Source organism: Harpia harpyja, chromosome 4 (assembly GCF_026419915.1).
Source record: "Harpia harpyja isolate bHarHar1 chromosome 4, bHarHar1 primary haplotype, whole genome shotgun sequence".
Lineage (NCBI taxonomy): Eukaryota > Metazoa > Chordata > Aves > Accipitriformes > Accipitridae > Harpia > Harpia harpyja.
In genome coordinates, this window is record NC_068943.1 from 80829930 (window position 1) to 80849314 (window position 19385).

The 19385-nt window shown below is 55.0% G+C and overlaps 1 protein-coding gene across 1 annotated transcript; it reads left to right on the forward strand.

Annotated features, from left to right (window-relative positions):
- Positions 1-14: 14 nt before the first annotated feature.
- On the forward strand, positions 15-18007 carry NMT1 (N-myristoyltransferase 1). Its single transcript, XM_052784992.1, has 12 exons — positions 15-239; positions 7155-7266; positions 8619-8763; positions 11064-11182; positions 11751-11842; positions 12505-12621; positions 13113-13283; positions 13660-13768; positions 14866-15036; positions 15326-15493; positions 15919-16056; positions 17659-18007. The coding sequence occupies exons 1-12, from the start codon at positions 112-114 to the stop codon at positions 17677-17679; spliced, it is 1491 nt and encodes a 496-aa protein (XP_052640952.1). The 5' UTR covers positions 15-111; the 3' UTR covers positions 17680-18007.
- Positions 18008-19385: the final 1378 nt, after the last annotated feature.

Genomic DNA, 19385 nt, shown 5'->3' on the forward strand with positions numbered 1-19385 from the left:
GTCTCCGTGTGCCCGCGCAGACTACCGGTCCCGGCATGCCCCGGGGCCCACCGCCCAATCGCGGCGCGCTTTGTTGCGGGGGTGCGGCAGGCGCCGAGGCCCCGTTTCAAGATGGCGGACGACGGTGAGACAGCAGTGAGGCGGCCACCGGCGAGGCCTCCGCGGCCGTCGGCGGAGGAGAACGACCACGAGCACTGCAGCGACTGCGAGAACGAGGCGGAGCACGGGTCCAACCGGGGGTGAGCGCCGGCCGGGGCCGCCCGCCGCGGCGGCGGCCGGGCCCATTGAGGCGGGCAGCGGCCGGGAAGTGAGCGGCACCCCGCCCCACGGGCGCGCTGATTGGCCGCCAGGCAGCATCCCGCGCTGTGATTGGTCGAGCTGCCCGTCGGTCTGGCGGGGGGGAGGGGCCTGCTCGCTCCCTTTCACGCCTGTTGTGGGAGCGTGTCCCGAAGCTAAGCAGGGTCGGGCCCGTCCGTGCCGTGGATGGGTAACGGCCTGCGCGGTGTCTGCAGGGCAACCAGAGAGCGGCCGCGAGTGCCTTCTTTTGGCAGAAATGAGCCCAATTCGCAGCTCTCCTTGTCCTTGCGTCAAGGTGTGTCTCCCCACAGTCCCCCGGTCCTCCAGCACGAATCCCGTCACCCTCCCGGCATCTCCGGCACCGCGGTGGCACCCGGGGCGGTGGCATGCTGGGGCACGTTGTCCCGCTCCCCGGAGGCTGTGGCCTCCTGCCGCCGTCCCTGCGCCCTGGAAGAAGGCCAGGCTTCTGCACGCCTGTCCCGTCGTTTTCCTAAACGCAGCCCGGGGTTTTGCAAAGCTCGGCCGATGGCGTCCAGAGGTATGAAATGATGAAACAGCAACAATTAGTCTGGGAGTGAGCGCGTACGGTGAGGCAGGTCCTTGTCTACGTAGGAGAGATCTAAAATCCCTCATGTAGTACACATGTTACTCACTGCCTTAATTAATAAGGCACAGAGCTGCCTCACCGTGCCTGTGGTTTGCAGGAGAGGCTTCGTCCTCGTTCCTGCTGGCTTTGCGTGCAGCAGGGCACGTCAACATGCGGCTTATGCCACATCGCGGATTTCCAGAGTTTTCCAGAGGTTTTGCACCTCGTGTGTCATGCACCTGAGCCTCACCAGGCTCCTCTTCCCGCTCACCCCATACCCCAGCAGCTGCTTTCCCAACCCTATGACGCAGAGACCGTCAGCTTAAAGAGCTCTTCTCCCTCCGTCGGCAGCTTTTCCTAGGCAATCCCGCCTGTCCAGTAACCAAAGTGAATAAAAGGTCATGCAAGAAATATCACAGAGGCTTTTTTTATGACAGCACAGATGCCCGTTTATATTTTATTTGCCTCCCGGGTGTGGCACTGTGTCTCAGTTTAATAGGTTTAGCCATGCTTGGGGAGATTTTTCTTTTCTTTCCCCCTGACATGATTAGGTTTGTGGAAACCAGAGCCAAGCAGAGAGGAGACACGGTGCTTAATCACCGTTATTTCCCAGTCCAGTAGCTCAGCCTGCCCTTTGCCAGGAAAAGGTGTGTTCTTGAGCCCTCGTCGTGTCTTAGCATGGGCATTGCGTCACCTGCAACCCCGAGGAGTTAAAATGCAGTTACCTGCCTGGACTAGCTTGAGCGTTGAAGTGCAGCAAGCTAACCGGGCAGCCTGGGAAAAGTCCAGTAACAAATATACCTAGAGAGTTTGGGTTGCTCGGGAAATAACATTAAAAGCGTGGCTGATGGGCACAGCGATAATGAGCACAAGCCAGGGAGGCTTTGGAGCTGTCTGGCAAATCTGTCCTCCCCAAAACTTAATGGAGGATCCACCTAGGAGAGAAAAGACCAAGCAGTAGGAAAGGTGGTGGTTTTCTTTCTTGATGCACATTGGTTCCGTTGATTTTTGTACTGTTTTGTTAGGCTGGAATGTGGGAGTGTTTCTGGTCACCCCAGCTGAATGCCGTCCCCAAAAACGGGGCAGGGGAAGTGCCTTGAGCTGCTGGGGTTTGCAGAGCAATGCTCAGAGTCCTGCCTCTGCCCAGTTCGTGTTAAGAGTCACTGGATCTTGGCTCTGAGATTTAAACGTAAAAGTACTACTTAGTGAGAGCAATACTTCCTTTCCTTTTAAGGACAGGAAAGAGGAATTGAGTTTCCTCCACTTCGGTCCCGTGTCAGCACTGGGAAGTGGCTGCACCGCTCTCCGCTGCAGCTGTCCAAGTTGATTTCCCAAAGAAAAAAAATCCCACTTTCATATTTGTTGTGATTTCCTTTGTGCGGAGAGGGCTTCTGTTGTGTCTCCAGTGTCTGTGGAGGGTTTATTACCATTGTAGATAGAAGACCCTGGAAAGGTAGGGACACCGGCACGGGCTTTGCTCCCCGGAGCTGCTGCGAGCCCTGTGGGATTTGTCAGTTCACAGGCAGTGAATGTCACTTGAGTGTTCCAGCCCCGTGAAATGTGTCTGTTCTTAGCAAAACCACCTGCGAAAAGTGGGTTTGGGTGCAAAAAGTTTGGGGACAGTCCTGTGTCATGAACTGGGTTGTTGCTGGATGGGGTGTGGGGAAAGCAAAGGGGCTTTTCTTGGTGGGACAGCGGGCAACTGCCTGGTTTGGCAATCCCTGCCTGCACTTACACCGTGAGAGGATGTTCCTGGGACAACTGCTGTGCTCTAACATGCAGAATTTAGTTTTAGGTATTATATGGAGCACAGTAATGGCACACTCTGCTTCAGGACCCATGCTCTGCCATCTGCAGAGCCTGCCTCATCGCTCTGGCCCCTAATGAGATTACAGCCTAAGTACCGCACCCGATTAGCCCCAGGTTTGGCAGAAAGATTTTCCAGCACCTAAATATGGAGCAGGGATCTACTATTTCTCATCTGACACCTTTCAGGCTAGGAAGCAAGGCTGTGCAGTGGAGGAATTGCAAACTGCACAAGCCCTTGCCCGAATCTGCATTTCCAGTTTGGGTTTTGAGGAAGAACGAGCAGTGTTTGGTTGGTACCATTTGCTATTGTAGGTGTGAGATGGTCTGAGAGCCTGAGCATGGCATTTCAATTTGTGTAATGAAAGACACTTTTTGATCGCCGCAGTGTGTACGCTACGGGAAATAACTCCCAGCCTCTGCCATCTAAATCCCCCCATGCTGACCCAGAGTTTCCCACTGGGCTTCAGGAGCTGAGGGAGCCGCGGGGAGCCAGCCGCAGCTGGAGTTGTCCTCCCTTGTGCTTTCTTCCCCCACCTTGCAAAAATAAAGCTCTCGGATCTGGGAATACAGCAGGAGCGCGTATAGATCCAGGTGATAGATAAGTGGGTGCTGAGCACCAGTTTATTACTGGATGCGTCTGGTGTTTGCCAGCCTCCAGAGGAGCTGAGATGGTGGAGGACAGTCAGTCTGAGCCCACCCGGTTTATTTAGGTACTTCCAAAAGTCTATTTTCTAGATTGCTCAGGTTATGGGTATTATTTTCTGTATTGTGGTTAGCACCAGCTCCTTTCACTTGAGCTCCAGGAGCCATCCAGTAGTGGGGAAGGGGGGTTGCAGCAAAAGGTAGTGGCCATGATGGCAGCAATGCCTTTCCCAGGAGAAGGGAGAAGTGTTTTCCTTAGTCAGAAAATGGACTGCTGCAATCCTGCAGGTAATCGGAAGACGTTCCGCATAGCACAGCCATAACGCCGTTCTCCACCCGCTTTATCTCTCAAAGCAGCTCGAGCTGGAAAAGAGATACAGGAGGAGAAAAGTCAGGAGGAAAAAAGCCATAAGTACAGCCAAGGAGGGCCATGGGCTGGACAGGAGCTGGCCTGGCGGTTAACCCTTCCTGAGGGGTGAAACCAGCTTCAGCCCTTGCAGCTTCATGGGTGACATCAGCTATGGTAGCTGGGATTTTGGATGGTGGTGGCTCATCCCAAGACACCGGTTGGACATTGCCGTTAACTTGGGGAGCATCCAAGGGGCTGCAGCTACACTGGAGCATAAAGAAGAAGATACTTGCTTTCTTAAATGGACTTTAAAATAGAAAATACCTATAATTGTTGCTTCCCTAGTGTAGCGAGTTGGACCTTCTGGTTTTCCAGCATTTTCCTACATGCTGGTGACTCCTCTACTGGGTTGGTTTTCATCTTCCGGCTGGAGCAGGGCCCTTCCGCATGCCACAGCACCTGGGAATGCAAAACCTCATCCCACCTTATGCCACGCTGATTTCTTCCAGGTCACGACAGCTTTGCTCATAAATCAGGGAGGATTTTTCTCAGCGCTTTTACCTGCGAGCCCGGTGTGGGGGTGAAGTGATATTGGTTGGGCTGAACTCATTAGCAGCAAGCTGGGAGTTGGCAGCTCTGATTTATGAAGCAAAGCAATGCCGACTGAATACACAGGGGCTGGGAGGATTTTGTTTGTCGCATCTGACACCCGCAGCATCCCGACGTGGAGGTGACCTGGGAAAACGTGTCCATCCCCCTTGGAAGGGGCGGCTTCCAGCGTCTGCTCTCGGTTATGCTCACAAACCTGCCTCGTGCCGTCAGTTTGTGGTGGTAAAATTGGCAAGAAATCAGTTGGATGTGTTTATTGCAGCTCCACGGTGGATGGTTTGGCTCATCCCAGGACCTCGGTGTGGCCGTCCTGGCTGGTTGGGGATCTGCCAGGTCTTGCCCGTGCTCCTCTGCAAGGAGTTAAAAAAAACCCATCACACATTTGTCACTAAAATCAATAGCGGTGTCAGCACCGCTTTGCCGTAATTACTTTTGCTGTCATGTCAGAGCTCACGTCTCACCGGGTGGAGGTAAAGCCCTTTCCTGGTGGTGGGAGGAAAAGTGAGATGTACCCCCCCGGGAACAGTTCAGCAGCGCCGCGGGATGCTGATCTGCACAAAGCTGCGGCTTCACAGCTGCTCCTCTCTCTGCTCTGCTGCAAGCACTTAGTGTGCCTCTGGAGAAGAGGGGGGCTTCTCATCAAGCCCCCTTTTGTGGAGCAGCTCACCCTGCGCAGCTACTTGTTCCCTGTGCAGGTGAGCAAATGCTTGCTGTTTCCCAGTGTTTTGCATGGGGCTCTGCCAATAGATGGGAGTCTTTTTCCCCAGCAAATGCCATCTGCAGAGTCTCTGCTGCTGTTCAGGTTTTGTCTGGAGGAAAGCCTTCCCCAGCTCAGCTGCTCTGTGTCCTGCAAACCAGACGTCTCTGCTCCGCAGGGCGATGGCTGCCCGTCACATCGGGTTTCTGCTCCACGAGTGTCAGTGGCCTTGCTGTCCACAGGCTTCTCTACACCCAGCCCCTCCCAGCTTCATCCCTCAAAAAAATCATTTCTCTATCCACTTTTCCCTGCTTTCAAAATTCATTTGCTGCTCAGCCCAGGGATTTTTTTAAACTTTATTCCTCTCCCGGCTCTCTCCTTTTCTTGGCCTTGCTGAAATAAATAGTTGGATGCTGCTCCAACATATTTTCCAGTGTGTTTCTTCTTTCCTTTCCCTGCTCCACCCTCTTCCCTGCTATCTTGTGTTTGGTAAAGACATTAAGCCAGTCCAGGAGTAAGCAGCACTCAGAGGGGGTGGTTCCAGGCTGGCTGGTGCCTTCGATTTACCATCTGCCTCTGGGCAGATCAGAGCTGTGCAGTTGTCCCTGCTGTGAAAACAGCAGTCATTTTGGGGGTGCAAGGAAGGAGCCACCTCTATATTGTAGAGTAAAAAATATACTGGCTTGGATCCCTGAGCTGAGATTTGGGGAAAGAAAGAGGATGAGGTCCCCAGGCACAGGAGGGCAGGGACGCGTACCACAGCATCCGGGCTGGCAGGGCGTCCCTGGGGCAGGCCCAGTCCTGCAGAGCTCTTACTGGTTTCCAGCCAGACCCGCTCTGGTATGGGCGATGGTGCCCGCCGGTGGTGGGCTTTGTGGTTGTAGGTGCTGTGGATGTGCCGCTTGATGCAAAGAACAGCTCCCACCTGGGATTCTCCATGGCTCTGTCCTCTCCCCGTTGAGCCAGACACGGGTTATGGTCCTCAGTGAAAACAGAAGAGGAAAGGTGCTGTGGTTTTACTGCAAAACAAACTTGGCAGTGCTGACAGAGACAGGGCAGAGCTGAGCGACACTGGTGGTGTACGCGCTGTCCGCCACAACTTGCTTTGCAGAAGATCCCTCATGCGTGTTGGACGCTGGCAAAGCACCCCTGGCCCGGTGTCCCCCCTTTTCCCCTCTCATCCCTCTGCTCGATTCCACTTCACCCATCTCTGGGGTTGAATTTTCACCTGAGCCATGACCCTCTTGGAGACTGTAACCTTGTTTAGGGGGCTGTTGGCAGGTCGCGGCTTGGGGTGCTCCAGCTCCGCAGCAGTAGCATTGCCTGCCCTGCATCGGGGTATCTCACGCAGGGGTGAGATCACATATGCCATGCCAGGAGTAAGCATCTCTCCTGTGTTTTGGCGTCAGGTCGCTGCCCTGGACTTGCCCATCAGCGAGGCCAGGCTTGGTGCAGGGTTTCATGCCTGTGGCTGCTTTGGGGTGATCATCATCTGGATGTCTGGGGCTGCCCTGCATCCATGAAAGGAAGAGCAATGCCCTGGCGCAGGCACTTCCCACCCTGCGCTCCCAAAGAGATTTGCTGCTCAATCTCAATTTTCCAGCTCCAGCACAACAATATAATAATTTTCTAATATAAGAGCCACCCGTCTTCCTAGATCATCATCTCTGCAGGTTGGGTGACAGTCGGTGCAGTGTCCTTGGCCACTGGCCCCTCCATGGCACCTGGAACTGCTGTGGTGCCTTATCCCCAGGGCTGGACCAGCATTTGCTGCTCCCACGTCCATCCTTGGGCTCAGAGAAGAGGAAAATCCCTACACTGGGCATTGCTGCCGCTCCATGGGGTGGATTTGGGCATGTGGGGCTGAGCAGGGTAATGTGACGGCAAAGATGCAGTCACCTGCGGTGTGGGGCTCACTCTCCACCACTGAGCAAACCTGCAGGGTGGGAGATGTTGGTGCTGGTCTGCTTTTGGAAGCTCACTGCTGGGAGGGATGCCAGGGAGAGGACACGTGGCTGCACCCCCCGTGCACCTTGTATTCCGCCTCCTGGAGCCTTGGACTCAGAGCAGGGAGCTTGTGTTTTCTTTAGAGAGCTTCAGAAACCCTATAAATGTTCTCCAAAAGAAAAGCCCAAGGCTCCAATGATGTTTCTTTTGTTCCCTAGCGGCTTGAGTCCAGCAAATGACAGCGGAGCCAAAAAGAAGAAAAAGAAACCCAAACGGAAGAAAGAGAAAGGAGGAGATCAGCCCGACCAGGCTCAGGATCAGCCGGTGAAGGTGATCGACCCTTTCCTGGAGTCGCAGCCCTGCACAACAGTCAGCCCCATCCTGAACGGCTCCAATGTAGCTTAGGGCAAGGAAAGAATCTCCCGCTCCTGGTTTTAGGCACTTGGCTGCTCAAAAAACTTAAGATTTAGAGTAATTTCCCAGCCTGGCTCTGTGCGTGGGAATTCCCATTGCTGCGGAAGGTGTTTGCGAAGCGCTCCAGGGTAAATGCGGTCCTTGGCTGGATATCCCAGCCAGTTCCTGCATTGCGGTGAGAGGGTCAGACTGGCGCCTCCGAGTTATTCTTTCCAGACACCAGCTGCCTCCTTGCAGGCAGGGAACCACCACTCTGCCACCTGCCAGCTTCCTCTCCTGCCCACAGCCAGCACAACGAAAGCATTTTGCTATTCTTGGGCGACATCTGATGTTGTTGATTTTTGCTTGATTAACATAAGAACAGCAGCCGGGTCAGAGCAGGGTCTGTCTTACCCCTCTTGGCTTTGCCTGATCCTGACTAGCAGCTGGTGCTTCGTGAAGGACCATGGGACATGCAAGGTTTGTCCCTCCCAGCACTGGCAGTCACCCCTCTTGTCCCCTCTGGTCCTGTGGCAGGGGACACACACACAGATCTGCACATCAACAGAAGCTGTTTTCTGTCTGATGACCAGTGCCCATCCAAATATTTCTAATATTTTGTCCTTCTGACTGTGCAGAGCATTAAATTGGGGCTTTGGGTGTTTCAAACCAACTTGACTGGGAATCGGAGAGGAGGTGGGGTTGTGAATTCAGCGCAGAGCTGCCCACTCTGCCAAGGTCTCCCTGGGGAGGAGGAGGAAAGTGTCCTTCATCTTGACTCAGCCTCTCTGCCTTGTCCTGGTCTGCGGTGCTCAGGGACTCCTCTGGAAGCTGCAGTTTGCAGATACGGATCCAGCTTAGGTGGAGGAGGCTGAAGCAGTGAGAGAAAAACCACCACAGAAAGCCCAAACGCTGAGTGTGGGTTGACCCAGGATGTCTCTGCATGGGTGTTAGCCAAGGTGAGGCAGGGAGGTTTGCTCCTGGGGCTCGCAGCACCCTCTTAACTGGAGCTTAAAGCATTTTAAGGCAGTTCGTCCATCTCCTTTGACCCAGGAGTACCTAGAAACCAGGTCTAGGTGTGCGGCAGGTGGCTGGTAAAAGGGTTCATCCATCTTGTAGAGGGTTACAAGAGGACCTAGGCTGGGAAGGGAGTCTCCTGCCCACTGTCCCCTTCCTGGCGGTGCCCTGAGGCAGGGTTAGCTCCAGGATCCCCTAATGAGAAGCTGAAATACAGACCTGGTGGCTCAGCTTACTCATTTTGTCTTTCCGCCCTCCTTTTCTGCCCTCAGGTGAACTCTTTACCCGCTGAGAGGATCCAGGAGATTCAAAAAGCCATTGAGCTCTTCTCTGTAGGTCAAGGCCCTGCCAAAACCATGGAGGAAGCCAGCAAGAGGAGCTACCAGTTCTGGGACACACAGCCGGTGCCCAAACTAGGTACGTATAGCCCCTTGCTGTTTCGTGCTCCTTAGGAGAAGCCTTGTGGTCCCCAGGCTGCTCAAAGAAGCCAGTCTCTGACCAGCAAGCAAGTCTCTGGACAGCCCCTCACTGATGTCCTATCTGGGCTTCCAAGGCATCAATGACACTTCTCCACCGTTCAGCATCATGGACTGAGCAGCCAGCCCTGCTGCCAGAGAGCTGTACAGGCGGCTGGGCGGGTAAAGAGGGATGAGGAGCCATTTCACTCATCAGATTTGTTGCCTCCTGCATTTGGGTATCCCTTAATCTCAGGCTTTAGCCCTTGAATTGGGTCTCCCCAGCCCTCTGTGCCCAAGTTTCATGTGGAGTGTTGCCAGCCTTCCTCTTGCCAAGTTCTAGGGGACTTGGAGCTAACCAGCTCTCCCCTTTCTGGGGGTTGAAGCGTCCCAGGAAGGGGTCCTTGGTGGGGAAGGTAACTCGGGGTGAGACGGGGCCAACCAGTGATGGGAGCCACTCAGGGAAGCAGGTCCATGTGCTGAGCTGCCACATTGTTGGTTTGCTGGGTCACACCAGCCTCTGGCATGGGCAGGCACTGGGGCTGAGCCAGGAGAGCCGGGAGAGGAGAGGCACAAACCTCACAAGCATCTGCACCCCCAAGCTGCCATGACCATCTAAAGATCGGGAATACTATCTCTTCGTCCCCTCTTCCCCCTGCAAACAGCCTGGCTGTCTTTTCCAGCTCTAGGCCTTGCTCCAGTCCTTTCTCCAGTTTGCTCCTGATGCTCTCAGCCTGCATCAAAAGTGATCTGCTGTCAGTAACGAGGTGTTTCTCAGTGTGGCAGCAGCGCTTGGCAGCTAAGCAGATCTGAAAGGAAGAGGGGTGCACTGCCGCAGAGCTGTGTGTCTGGAAGGCACTCATTCCTGAGCTAGTTGGAGCAAACCTGCAGCGCTCCTAGAGTGCCCGGGATTGCTTCGCTTAGTCTCTCCGCCCCTGCATCCCCCAGCAAAATCCATGCAGAGCTCAGGAGAACTAGCGAATGAGTCCGAGCCCATAGTTTCTAGATTTACCCGAAGCTTGTCATGGCTTCAGATTAGCTGCTCTTCAGTAATTTTCTTCATGGGGTTGTGTCTGACCCCTCTTGCTGCAAACGCTATTTGATTCCGTTTTCATGTTGTCAGCACCAGTCTGAGGCTTTCTTTGGTCTCAAAGACTGTTTGCTGGAAGCGATGGTTTCAGCTCTGTGCTGGGAGAGTCGTAGTGAGATGGCATAGGGTTAGGTGAGACAGCAAAGCCTGATCTTGCATTTGCCCTTTTTCCCAGAGGATCCTGGACATGGCAAACATCATTTCTGCTGCTTCTTGGAAAGGAGAGGCACAAAACAGCCTGCTCTTCCGCACACCAAATTTCTGGCTGTTCTCTGGCTGCCGGCCACTCACTGGGTCCCAGTGTCTCTTGTGGTCCTTGCTCAGGAGCACGCTCTGGCACACAGCATTACATACATGGGGCTATTTAGGGTCGGGTAACAAAAGCGCTGTGGGATTTTTAGAGCTGGATTTCAGAGCGGTTCAGCACCTGCTCAGAACAGAGAGGACAGCCAGGGGTGAGCATTTCTGGAAGCTGCGCTGGGTGGGTGTGATGGGGGCAGTTCGTGGTCTGGGCTTTCTTCCCCTCCCCATTGCCTGGAAACGTTTTCAATCCCTTTTTAAGGGAATTCCTAATTAGCACAGCTTGCTTCTCTTGGCAGCACTCAAGTGATGCTGCTGTGTTGACATCCCCAAGAAAGCTGGTGCTTGAGCTGACATCTCTTGGCTGAATTGGGGGCTTTAGGAGTCAGTGTTTTTTCAACAAAAGTTGTCTTGTTCACTGCAGCTCTTCTTTAAGCACAGTGGGAAGGAAACCCTGATGCTTGCCAAATGGCAGAGGCCAGAGCTGGCGGGGAGAGAGCCACCATCTGATGGTGCGGCTCATGGAAAAGTGCTGGCCAAAGCTGGGACTGTGGGGATGGGGAAGGATAAGGCATTGCATATGGACCTGGAGGACATAGCTGTGGCCCTGAAGCTCTTATCAGTTTGGTCACCTCCTCTCTGCTGCCTGATCAGCTCCACCATTGCTGTGGAAGGGGTTTTAATTCTCTGCCCCTGTGTCACGACAAATGTGTGGCACATCCCAAACTGGGTGGGTGCAATGGTGATTACTGGCTGCCTGCACCAGGGACCTGGAGTGGGTGACATGAGGCATGTTGGTCGCCAGATTGAGGTGTTGGGGACTTGGCCTCAAACGGTAGAGTGCATCTTCACGTCTCCCTGCTCTCTTACAGGAGAAGTGGTGAACACCCACGGTCCCGTTGAGCCAGACAAAGACAATATCCGTCAGGAGCCATACACCTTGCCCCAGGGCTTCACCTGGGATGCCCTGGACCTTGGGGATAGAGGCGTGGTGAGTACCAGCAGCTTGGCACACACATGTTAGGTTGGCGTCTCCGTTGCCTGTTGGCAGTTCCATGCTTGGACTGCCAAAGATGCTTCTGGGAATGGGAACATGTCCCTTACCACACCAGGCAACTCTCCAGCTCAGTGGTCACATCATCTCTTTGGACTTAGGTGGGTCTGACTTCCCCCACCGTGCAGTTACCTCTCACCCATCCAAGGTTGGCTTGGTTTCTTCATGGGGATGAACAGGGACTTCTCCACATGCTCTTTAAGTGTAAGGATGCCTGAAGCCAGGAGTTTTCCCTTTGGAAGACCCTCCAGACTGTGACCTACCACCCTGGGATGTGACCTGAGGGCAGCAGGACTTAATTTGCATGTCCTGCGGCTTACCCCGGTCTGCAGTGGCACCGGTTCAGGACCCCAGAGCAGGAGAACATGCCGGTAGCAGGGACATGGCTGCACATGGCGCCCATTGCTGTGGCTGCACAAAAAGTGTTCATGGTCCTGTCTCAGGGCAGCTGGGGCGTGTGATGGCTGAATAACTTTCTTAATCTGCTTGGTCTCTCCTGCTTTAGCTGAAAGAGCTGTACACACTTCTGAATGAGAACTATGTGGAGGACGATGACAACATGTTCCGGTTCGATTACTCTCCTGAGTTCCTGCTGTGGTGAGTGGCACCACAACCGCGGAGCAGAGGGTGTTGGATGCTGGCAAGCCTGATCCTAGTGACAGCGCTGCAGCTGCCTTTGCTTATCCCATCTCACTTCTTTCTGAAATCTCCATTCCCCATCTGTCACCATGCATGTGTGCAGTGTCCCAGGTACACTGCAAGAGGGGTCTCTTGCCCAGCCCTGCCTGCCTCTGGCTTCTTTGAGATATGGGAGCCTAAACCAGGATTTTTTTCCTCTCTGGTTTGATCCCTTGAGAGTTTGTAAAAATCCCGGTAGCTGAGGAACTTCTCAGTGCCCTGGAGCTGTAGAATGAAGGTGGCTGCCAAGTAATGTTGCCAGCAATAACACCTGGAGACCTGTTGCAGCAGAGCTGCTGTTTCCTCAGGGTGTTCATGAGTCGAGGAACATGGATTTATTTCCTCCTGTGTTGCTAGTGAAAACTGGCCTTGGCCACAGAGTGCAGGAATTGCCCTGGATCCCAGCAGTCCTGCCTTGTCACATCACTGTCACCCTCTTGTCCTCCTGCCTGCAAACCCACAGCTGCGTTGAGCAACCTGGAGCAGGACACAGGGCATCCCAGGACATGGTGGGGAGGCAGGAGCAGGTACACTGGGGAGCTTTGATGGGACGTGACTTCTGAAGTGTGTCTCTTCTCCAGGGCGCTGCGTCCTCCAGGCTGGTTGCCCCAGTGGCACTGTGGAGTCAGAGTTGTCTCCAGCAAGAAGCTGGTTGGATTTATCAGCGCGATTCCAGCCACTATCCACATCTATGACACGTGAGTGCTGCTTGGCTGCATTTCTCATCCTGCCCCTTGATGGCATGTGGGGCTTCCTGGGAGCGCTGAGGAGGTCTGGCTATGTTGTCCTCCCCAAACAGCCAAGCCAGACTTACGCTGTTCAGCCATGGAGATGCTTTGGTGCTTGGAGGAGAAGGTGGGGGATATTTAAGGTGGGCAGTGAAGTTCTGTTCAAAGACATCTTGTAGTTAGCAGCTGTGAAGGCTGTTTTCCTCAACAAGTGAGGTCAGCTTAGAGCTCTGGCTTACATAAATCCTCCAGGGCTGGATGGAGACCATTTCCCTGGGAAAACCTTGAGTAACAGCTTCAGGGAGAATTCTCCAAACCCAACCCTTGCCCCTTTGGCCTTCCCCGAGGCTTTGACTCCTCTTTCTGTTGAAGGGGCTGGAGGTAAATTGCCCAGGGCGTTGGACTGATCCTCCCAGGTCAGGACAGTTGGGTCTCATGCTCTGCATTGTTTCTTTCCCAAGAGAGAAGAAGATGGTAGAGATAAACTTCCTGTGCGTCCACAAAAAGTTGCGCTCGAAACGGGTGGCTCCAGTTCTGATCCGTGAGATCACGCGGCGGGTTCATCTGGAGGGGATCTTTCAGGCTGTTTACACCGCGGGAGTGGTGCTGCCAAAGCCTGTGGGGACTTGCAGGTGAGTGTCTGTGGTTCTCCAAAGAGATTTCTGTCTGCAGAGCTTCCCTTGCTGAGAACCCTTCTGTGGCATTTAGCATGTGTGGGATTCCCTGGGACAGGAGAGATCAATTCCAGCCCAGGTTTCTCCTCCCCACGCTGTCCTTCCAGGATTAAGTCCAGTAGCTTTGCTTAAGCTGCTCATATATCACGAGACAGGAGACTTTCTGCAGCACAAGTGCTTCAGGCCGCCCTTGCTTTTCGCTGCGGGAGCTGCTGGCCTCTTCATGAGCCGGTGTGATGTTCTCGCTTGCCCTCTCATGGCAGCTACGAGAACCTCGTGCCCATGCAGCTGTCCTGTTGCCCAAGAACAAGTCTCCCACCGTGTGTTTCTGCAGGTACTGGCACCGGTCCCTGAATCCTCGGAAACTCATCGAGGTCAAATTTTCCCACCTGAGCAGGAACATGACTATGCAACGTACTATGAAGCTTTACCGGTTGCCCGAGGTGGGTGCCAGCCGGGGCTGTGAACCACGAAGGCAGAGCTCATGAATTGCTCCTCGCTGAGCAAGGGGTGAGGCTGGGAACTGGAGACACAAACATCTCGGCCGAGGTCAGGTCCTCTGCCTGGAGAACTGGGGTTTGTTTCATGTAGTAAATGACTCTGTCAAGCCATTGCGCTTTATTTAATCTTTATTTATTTTTGCCTGGGTACCTGCATTTTAAGGGCAAATTCTTGCAGCTAGAGGACCCTGTGAGCTTTTGTTTCATGGTGAGTCATATCCTGTCCTCCTGGTAAAACGAGAACGCAGATATGACAGCCTTCATCTGTCCAAACACAGCCTCGGAGTGACCTTGAATTTGGTTAGTCCCTCATTCTTCAGTCAAACTGATCGGTTCTGTCACTGCAGTTGTCCTGCTGGGGAAGTTCCCCAGCTGGATATGGGAGAAAAAACAAACAAAGCATTAAAATTGCCACCACCTTCCCCGACCTTGTTGGCTTCCTTCTGTCGGTCAGAGCTGCTTGTTTCGGTTGGAGAGCGCTGCTTCAGTGCTGGGCAGCACATGGCTCCTGTCTCCTGCCTCCCACCACAGCAAAGGCACCAGCTGCTGTTTTGTAGTTACCGATTTCTGTGCAGAAACCCAGACCCAGAAGCAATGCATGCTGCTTGATCTGGGCTTTGCTGAGCAATCCCAACCCTAGATTAGAAATCGAGTCCAACTGGAAATAACATCAGGTGCTTCCTTGCGGTGCCTGGGGCATGTCTCCCACCCTGTCCCTGCCGCGAGCGGGAGCAGAGACCTGGAGTGAGGCAGAGATCTTGTGTCGTTAGTGGGTAGGAGGCCACTTCCAGCGGGACTTGACCTGCCACATGGGGCTTTGGGACCCACTGTGCTTCTCTTCGGTCTTTGCCATCAACGTCATGGCCAATCGCATCCATTCTTCTGCCAGGCAAGCAGGGCTGGGGGGAAGAGTGCTGGGTTGTGGGACTGAAAATGGGCTGATCTAAGCAGAGAGTGTCTCTGTGCCACTTGTTGGAGAGCCCTTGGGTGATAAAAGCCACCATGCAACCAACAAAAATGATTTGTCCTGCTTTCTGTAGACTCCCAAGACTCCTGGCTTGCGGCCAATGGAGAACAGAGATATCTCTGCAGTGCACAAGCTCTTGACCGATTACCTGAAGCAGTTCCACCTGACGCCCGTCATGAGCCGAGAGGAGGTGGAGCACTGGTTCTTACCTCAGGAGAGCATCATTGACACCTTTGTGGTAGAGGTGAGGGAGCAGGAGCAAGACAGTGGGGTGTTTTCCTGGGTTTCTGCCTCCACTGGAAGAGTGTGCAGTGAGCTGTGGGAGTGATTGGGGAGGTTGCTGCCCTGGACAGTGAGATGCTCTTCCAGGGTGGGAGGGTTGATCTGCTGGAGGATGGTGCCTCTCCATTCTGGGCTGCCCCGAGTCTCCTCACAGGGAGCCCACACATCACTCAGACTGGCAGAGCCCCGTAAGGCTCTGGCCGGGCTTTATCCTGGCTTTGACATGTTGCGGTGTCACTTCTGGCTTCCAGAGCGCCCCAGGGGAGGTGACAGACTTCCTGAGCTTCTACACGCTGCCCTCCACCATCATGAACCACCCTACTCACAAGAGCCTGAAAGCTGCTTACTCCTTCTACAACGTTCACACCAAGACGCCTCTCATCGACCTCATGAGTGATGCTCTTATACTCGCCAAGTCGGTGAGTGATGGCAAGGCCGGGGCAGCACCACTGGGCACTGGGCAGCTCACCGCTCGCCTGAGCACCCTTGGGTTTGTGGGGAGGGCCAGCCATGGGGCAGGGCTTGTACCCAAGGATGTACAAACCCAAATCCTAAAGGATCTGCTGCCCGGGAGAGGGATACAGGGGTAGCCTGAACCTTCCAGCTAGCATTGAGCTGAGCTCAGGGTGTCTACTCATTTCTTACAGCAAACAATATTGCCGTTTGTCTGTAGCACTTGAGTTGAGGGTGGGTACACCGATGCTGAGTTCTTCTCTGGCGGTCTTGGTCCCTTTTTCTTGGGGTGCAAGGCTGGGCAGGAGAGGAGGCAGGCAGCTCATGGATGGGAGGAACTCCCTAGCACGTAAGCAGGAGGAGCTAATGGCTTTGTGTCTTGCCCATGCAGAAAGGATTTGACGTCTTCAATGCACTGGATCTCATGGAAAACAAAACCTTCCTGGAGAAGCTGAAGTTTGGGATTGGGGACGGGAACCTGCAGTATTACCTGTACAATTGGAAGTGTCCCAGCATGGCACCAGAGAAGGTCAGTGCCTTGGGGTAGCGGGGTCCTCCAGCCCGGCCAGTGCACGGGAAGGGGTCTTGTCTCCACAACCCCCAGGGAGATGAGTTTGCTGTCACACACCTTGGTGTTCCCAGGCCAGCCGCTGTCTGGTGCAGTGTTACACACAGTAACAGGTGAATCCAGTGATGGCTCCTCTGTGCTCTCCCCGCTGTGCCTGCACAGAGGGTGTCCCTGGGGAAAAGCACTCGCCACTTGTCTCTCCAGGCTCATTTTACTCTTGGACTAGTGCAGGTTCAGAGTCCTTTACCTCAGGCACATCCACACGGATGACCTCTTCTCTCTGTGGAAGGAGGCCAGGTACAGAGAGGAGACAGGCAGAGGGCTGCAGGGTGACAGTTGTGACACCAGCAATTGCGACAGTCACCTGGGAGGTGGTTACTGTGCCCTGCGAGCCCGTGCAGGACCTGGGTGTCACTGCGCAGCCCTGCAGCCTGCATGTCAGTCTGTTGTGGTGGGGCGAGACGAACAACAACCCCTCTAGAGAGAACAGACGCGCTCAAGAGCCATTGGGTTGCTGTTGAGCAGGACCCCGTGACAATGGGGAGCTCTGCCAGCATGGTCGCCTGTAGCATGTGCAGAGGGGCTGAGCCAAGGGATTGCAGGGTTGTCACCTTGTCCCTACAGCCAGCAGATCGCTCCCCACCCAGCTGCTCCAAGTGCTGCAGCTGTAGACACCCCATCTGCCCACCCTTGGCCATTTTTAGGCAGCACCCAGTTGCTACTGTATCTCCACCCCGAAGATGTGGTTCAGCATCTGTCCGGTCCACAGCCATCTTGGAGAGGACAGTGCTTGAGAGCCAGAAGCTGCCCGGCTGCATCAGCGCTGCAGCCTGCCTGTGCTATGTCACAACAGCTAATTAATGCTTTAACAGCAGTAACGGGGCTTTGGTTCCCCCTTTGCAGAGTGTGCGAAGCCAGGTCTGCCTCTGTGGGTACAAGCCCACGTGCCTTAAACCAGCCTTGCCCTGCTGCTGACCCTTTCAGAAAGCTCCAGGAGGTTGCCGGAAGGTTTCAGCAATCCCTTTTCTCACTGGGAGAGCTGGTGGATTGGAGAGCCTGGTGCTGGGAGCTGCTCTCCGGCCATACCCTGTGGTGGGGCTGCCAGTGGCTCCAGTGGGTCTGAGCCTGGGACCGGCCACCAGCGCGTCCTGTCATGCAGTGGCTGGAGAGCACTCAGCAGTGCCAGCTGCCTGCAGAGGGGCCTGTTGTGGTACAAGGCTCTAAGGAAGCAGCTTCTCCCAGATCTGTTAATAGCTTAGAAACAACCTTGGCTTGTAAATCAAGGCTGTCTTGCAGACTGCCCGGGCTTGTCACACCCCAAACATCGGTCTCCTCCCCAGACTGGAGCTGGGCAGGGTCTGTGCACTCATTTGGCCACACACCCAGGGCTCTCCCTGCTCCCAAATATCCCAAAGCTGGTGGGAAAACCCATGCAGATGGTGCTGAGCCCTCCCAGCCAGCACGGCGAGGGCTTGTGAACTGCATCTGCCCGGAGCTGACTCTGGGGCAGAGGATGCTGGTGCTTGGCACATCTTGACCTGGTGTCTCTGTTGGCTCCCCCAGGTAGGACTGGTGTTGCAGTAAGCAAGCCCTTGCCAGGAGAGCGCGCCGCCGCCGAGGACCCGGGCCCAGTGAAGGTGCTGCCCTCGTCCTTTCCGCCAAAGCCAGACCCACGCCGGGAGAGGTGGAACCGAACCAGCCGCACAGCCACCCACCGCCTGGATTCACCGACCGCGTCCCGCAGCGCCGGCCGCCGCTCCCCCGCTGGCATCAGCGGTCTCCTTTGTTTTGATTTAATTGCATCCTCGTAAAGACGTGATCAAGGGAATGTAACTGCTGAAACTAGCTCATGATTGGCATATAATGGAGTTAACGGGTGAATAATAAAAGTATATATTATATATATTTTAAATCTTTCCTGTTCCAAACTGACATGAGTTGCATTCGTCTGCTGAAGGCCACCTCCAGGTTGCTGGACCGTGACTTTTCTCAACGGGGCCAACCAAGGTAGATGCTTACTGCGCCGAATGGCTCAGCACCGGCGTGGTGGAGCACCGGGATGCGGTGGCCAGGCTGCCGAGCCCTCCTGCCTGCGTGGAGGGTGTTTTGGGCTCTGTCCCCTGCTTGGCTGTTTTCCCCCAGTTTGCTCACTCGTCCGTTAAACTCAGTCCTTCCCGCGGGTGCCTGGAGAGGGAGGATGGCACCGTCCCTCCCCGCGGGCTCGGGAGCACGTCGAAATTTCTAAGGGCTATTTGTGCAAGCGATGCCTTGTCCCTTCTCCTCCCCAGCCTCGGAGACTTGAACCCTCTCTGCTCAATGGGGCAAGTGCTGAACTGAGGAGCAGCAACGCCCGAAGACACGGGGGGACTTGGCTCCTCGCTGCCTCCGGAGCTCGTCCAGCACACCCCGCTCTGCTTGGACTCCTCAGGGTCATTCATCTCTGCCACTCCTCATGATGCTGGGGCTGTGGGCACTGGGGGGATGATCCATCAGTGCTGCCGCACCTCAGGGCTCTCTGCTCAGCTGCTTTTCTCTGGAAGCGTGGAAATACGGATACACATGCAAGTGACTGCCCTGCAACATGCCATCGGCATTGCCCCGGGGCTTCAGCCTCTCCAGCCAGCCCAGTGCCTCTTCCACCAGGCTCATCATCTTGTGCTGTGGGAACCTCTGAAGTAAAGGAAATGTTTTCTTTCATGGAAAACCTTTATTGCATCAAGATATCTTGGCAAACAAGCGCCCGGGCAGCCTGCTGCCTCCTGCCGTGACATGAACCGTGTCCATGAAGAGCTCTTGAGATGCTCCAGCCCTCCCAGCCAAAGGTTTCCAAAGCTGCACACCAAGGCCAAGACCCCATCTATGCACTCCTGCGCCGCGCTGTCCCTCTGTGCCCCTGCTGTGCCCCGTGGTACACCATGGACCCCGAGGGCCTTTGCCCACCCCGGTCTGGACCTACGGGGCCTCAGTGGGGGACCAGGAGCCCAGTCATGTGTCCCCCCCAGCAGCGCCATTGCATCCCCCCTGCTCAGGGTCCCCTGTCACCTATGCAAGTACCTCTGCGTCCCCTCCTGTGTCCCCAGTGTCCTGGGCTGGGAGAGGCTGAGTGTGGGCGGGGGGGCTGTTTGGCGGGACCCTCCCCCTGTCCCCACGGCAGTTTTGTGGGCTCCTCCAATAAGCCCCACCCCGTCCCCCATGGGTGCAGCACCCATGGGTGCTTGGCACCTCCCCGGGGCAGTGCTGTGTTTGGGGATGGGCTCAGCCCTTATCCCCCCCAGACTTTCCTCCCCACA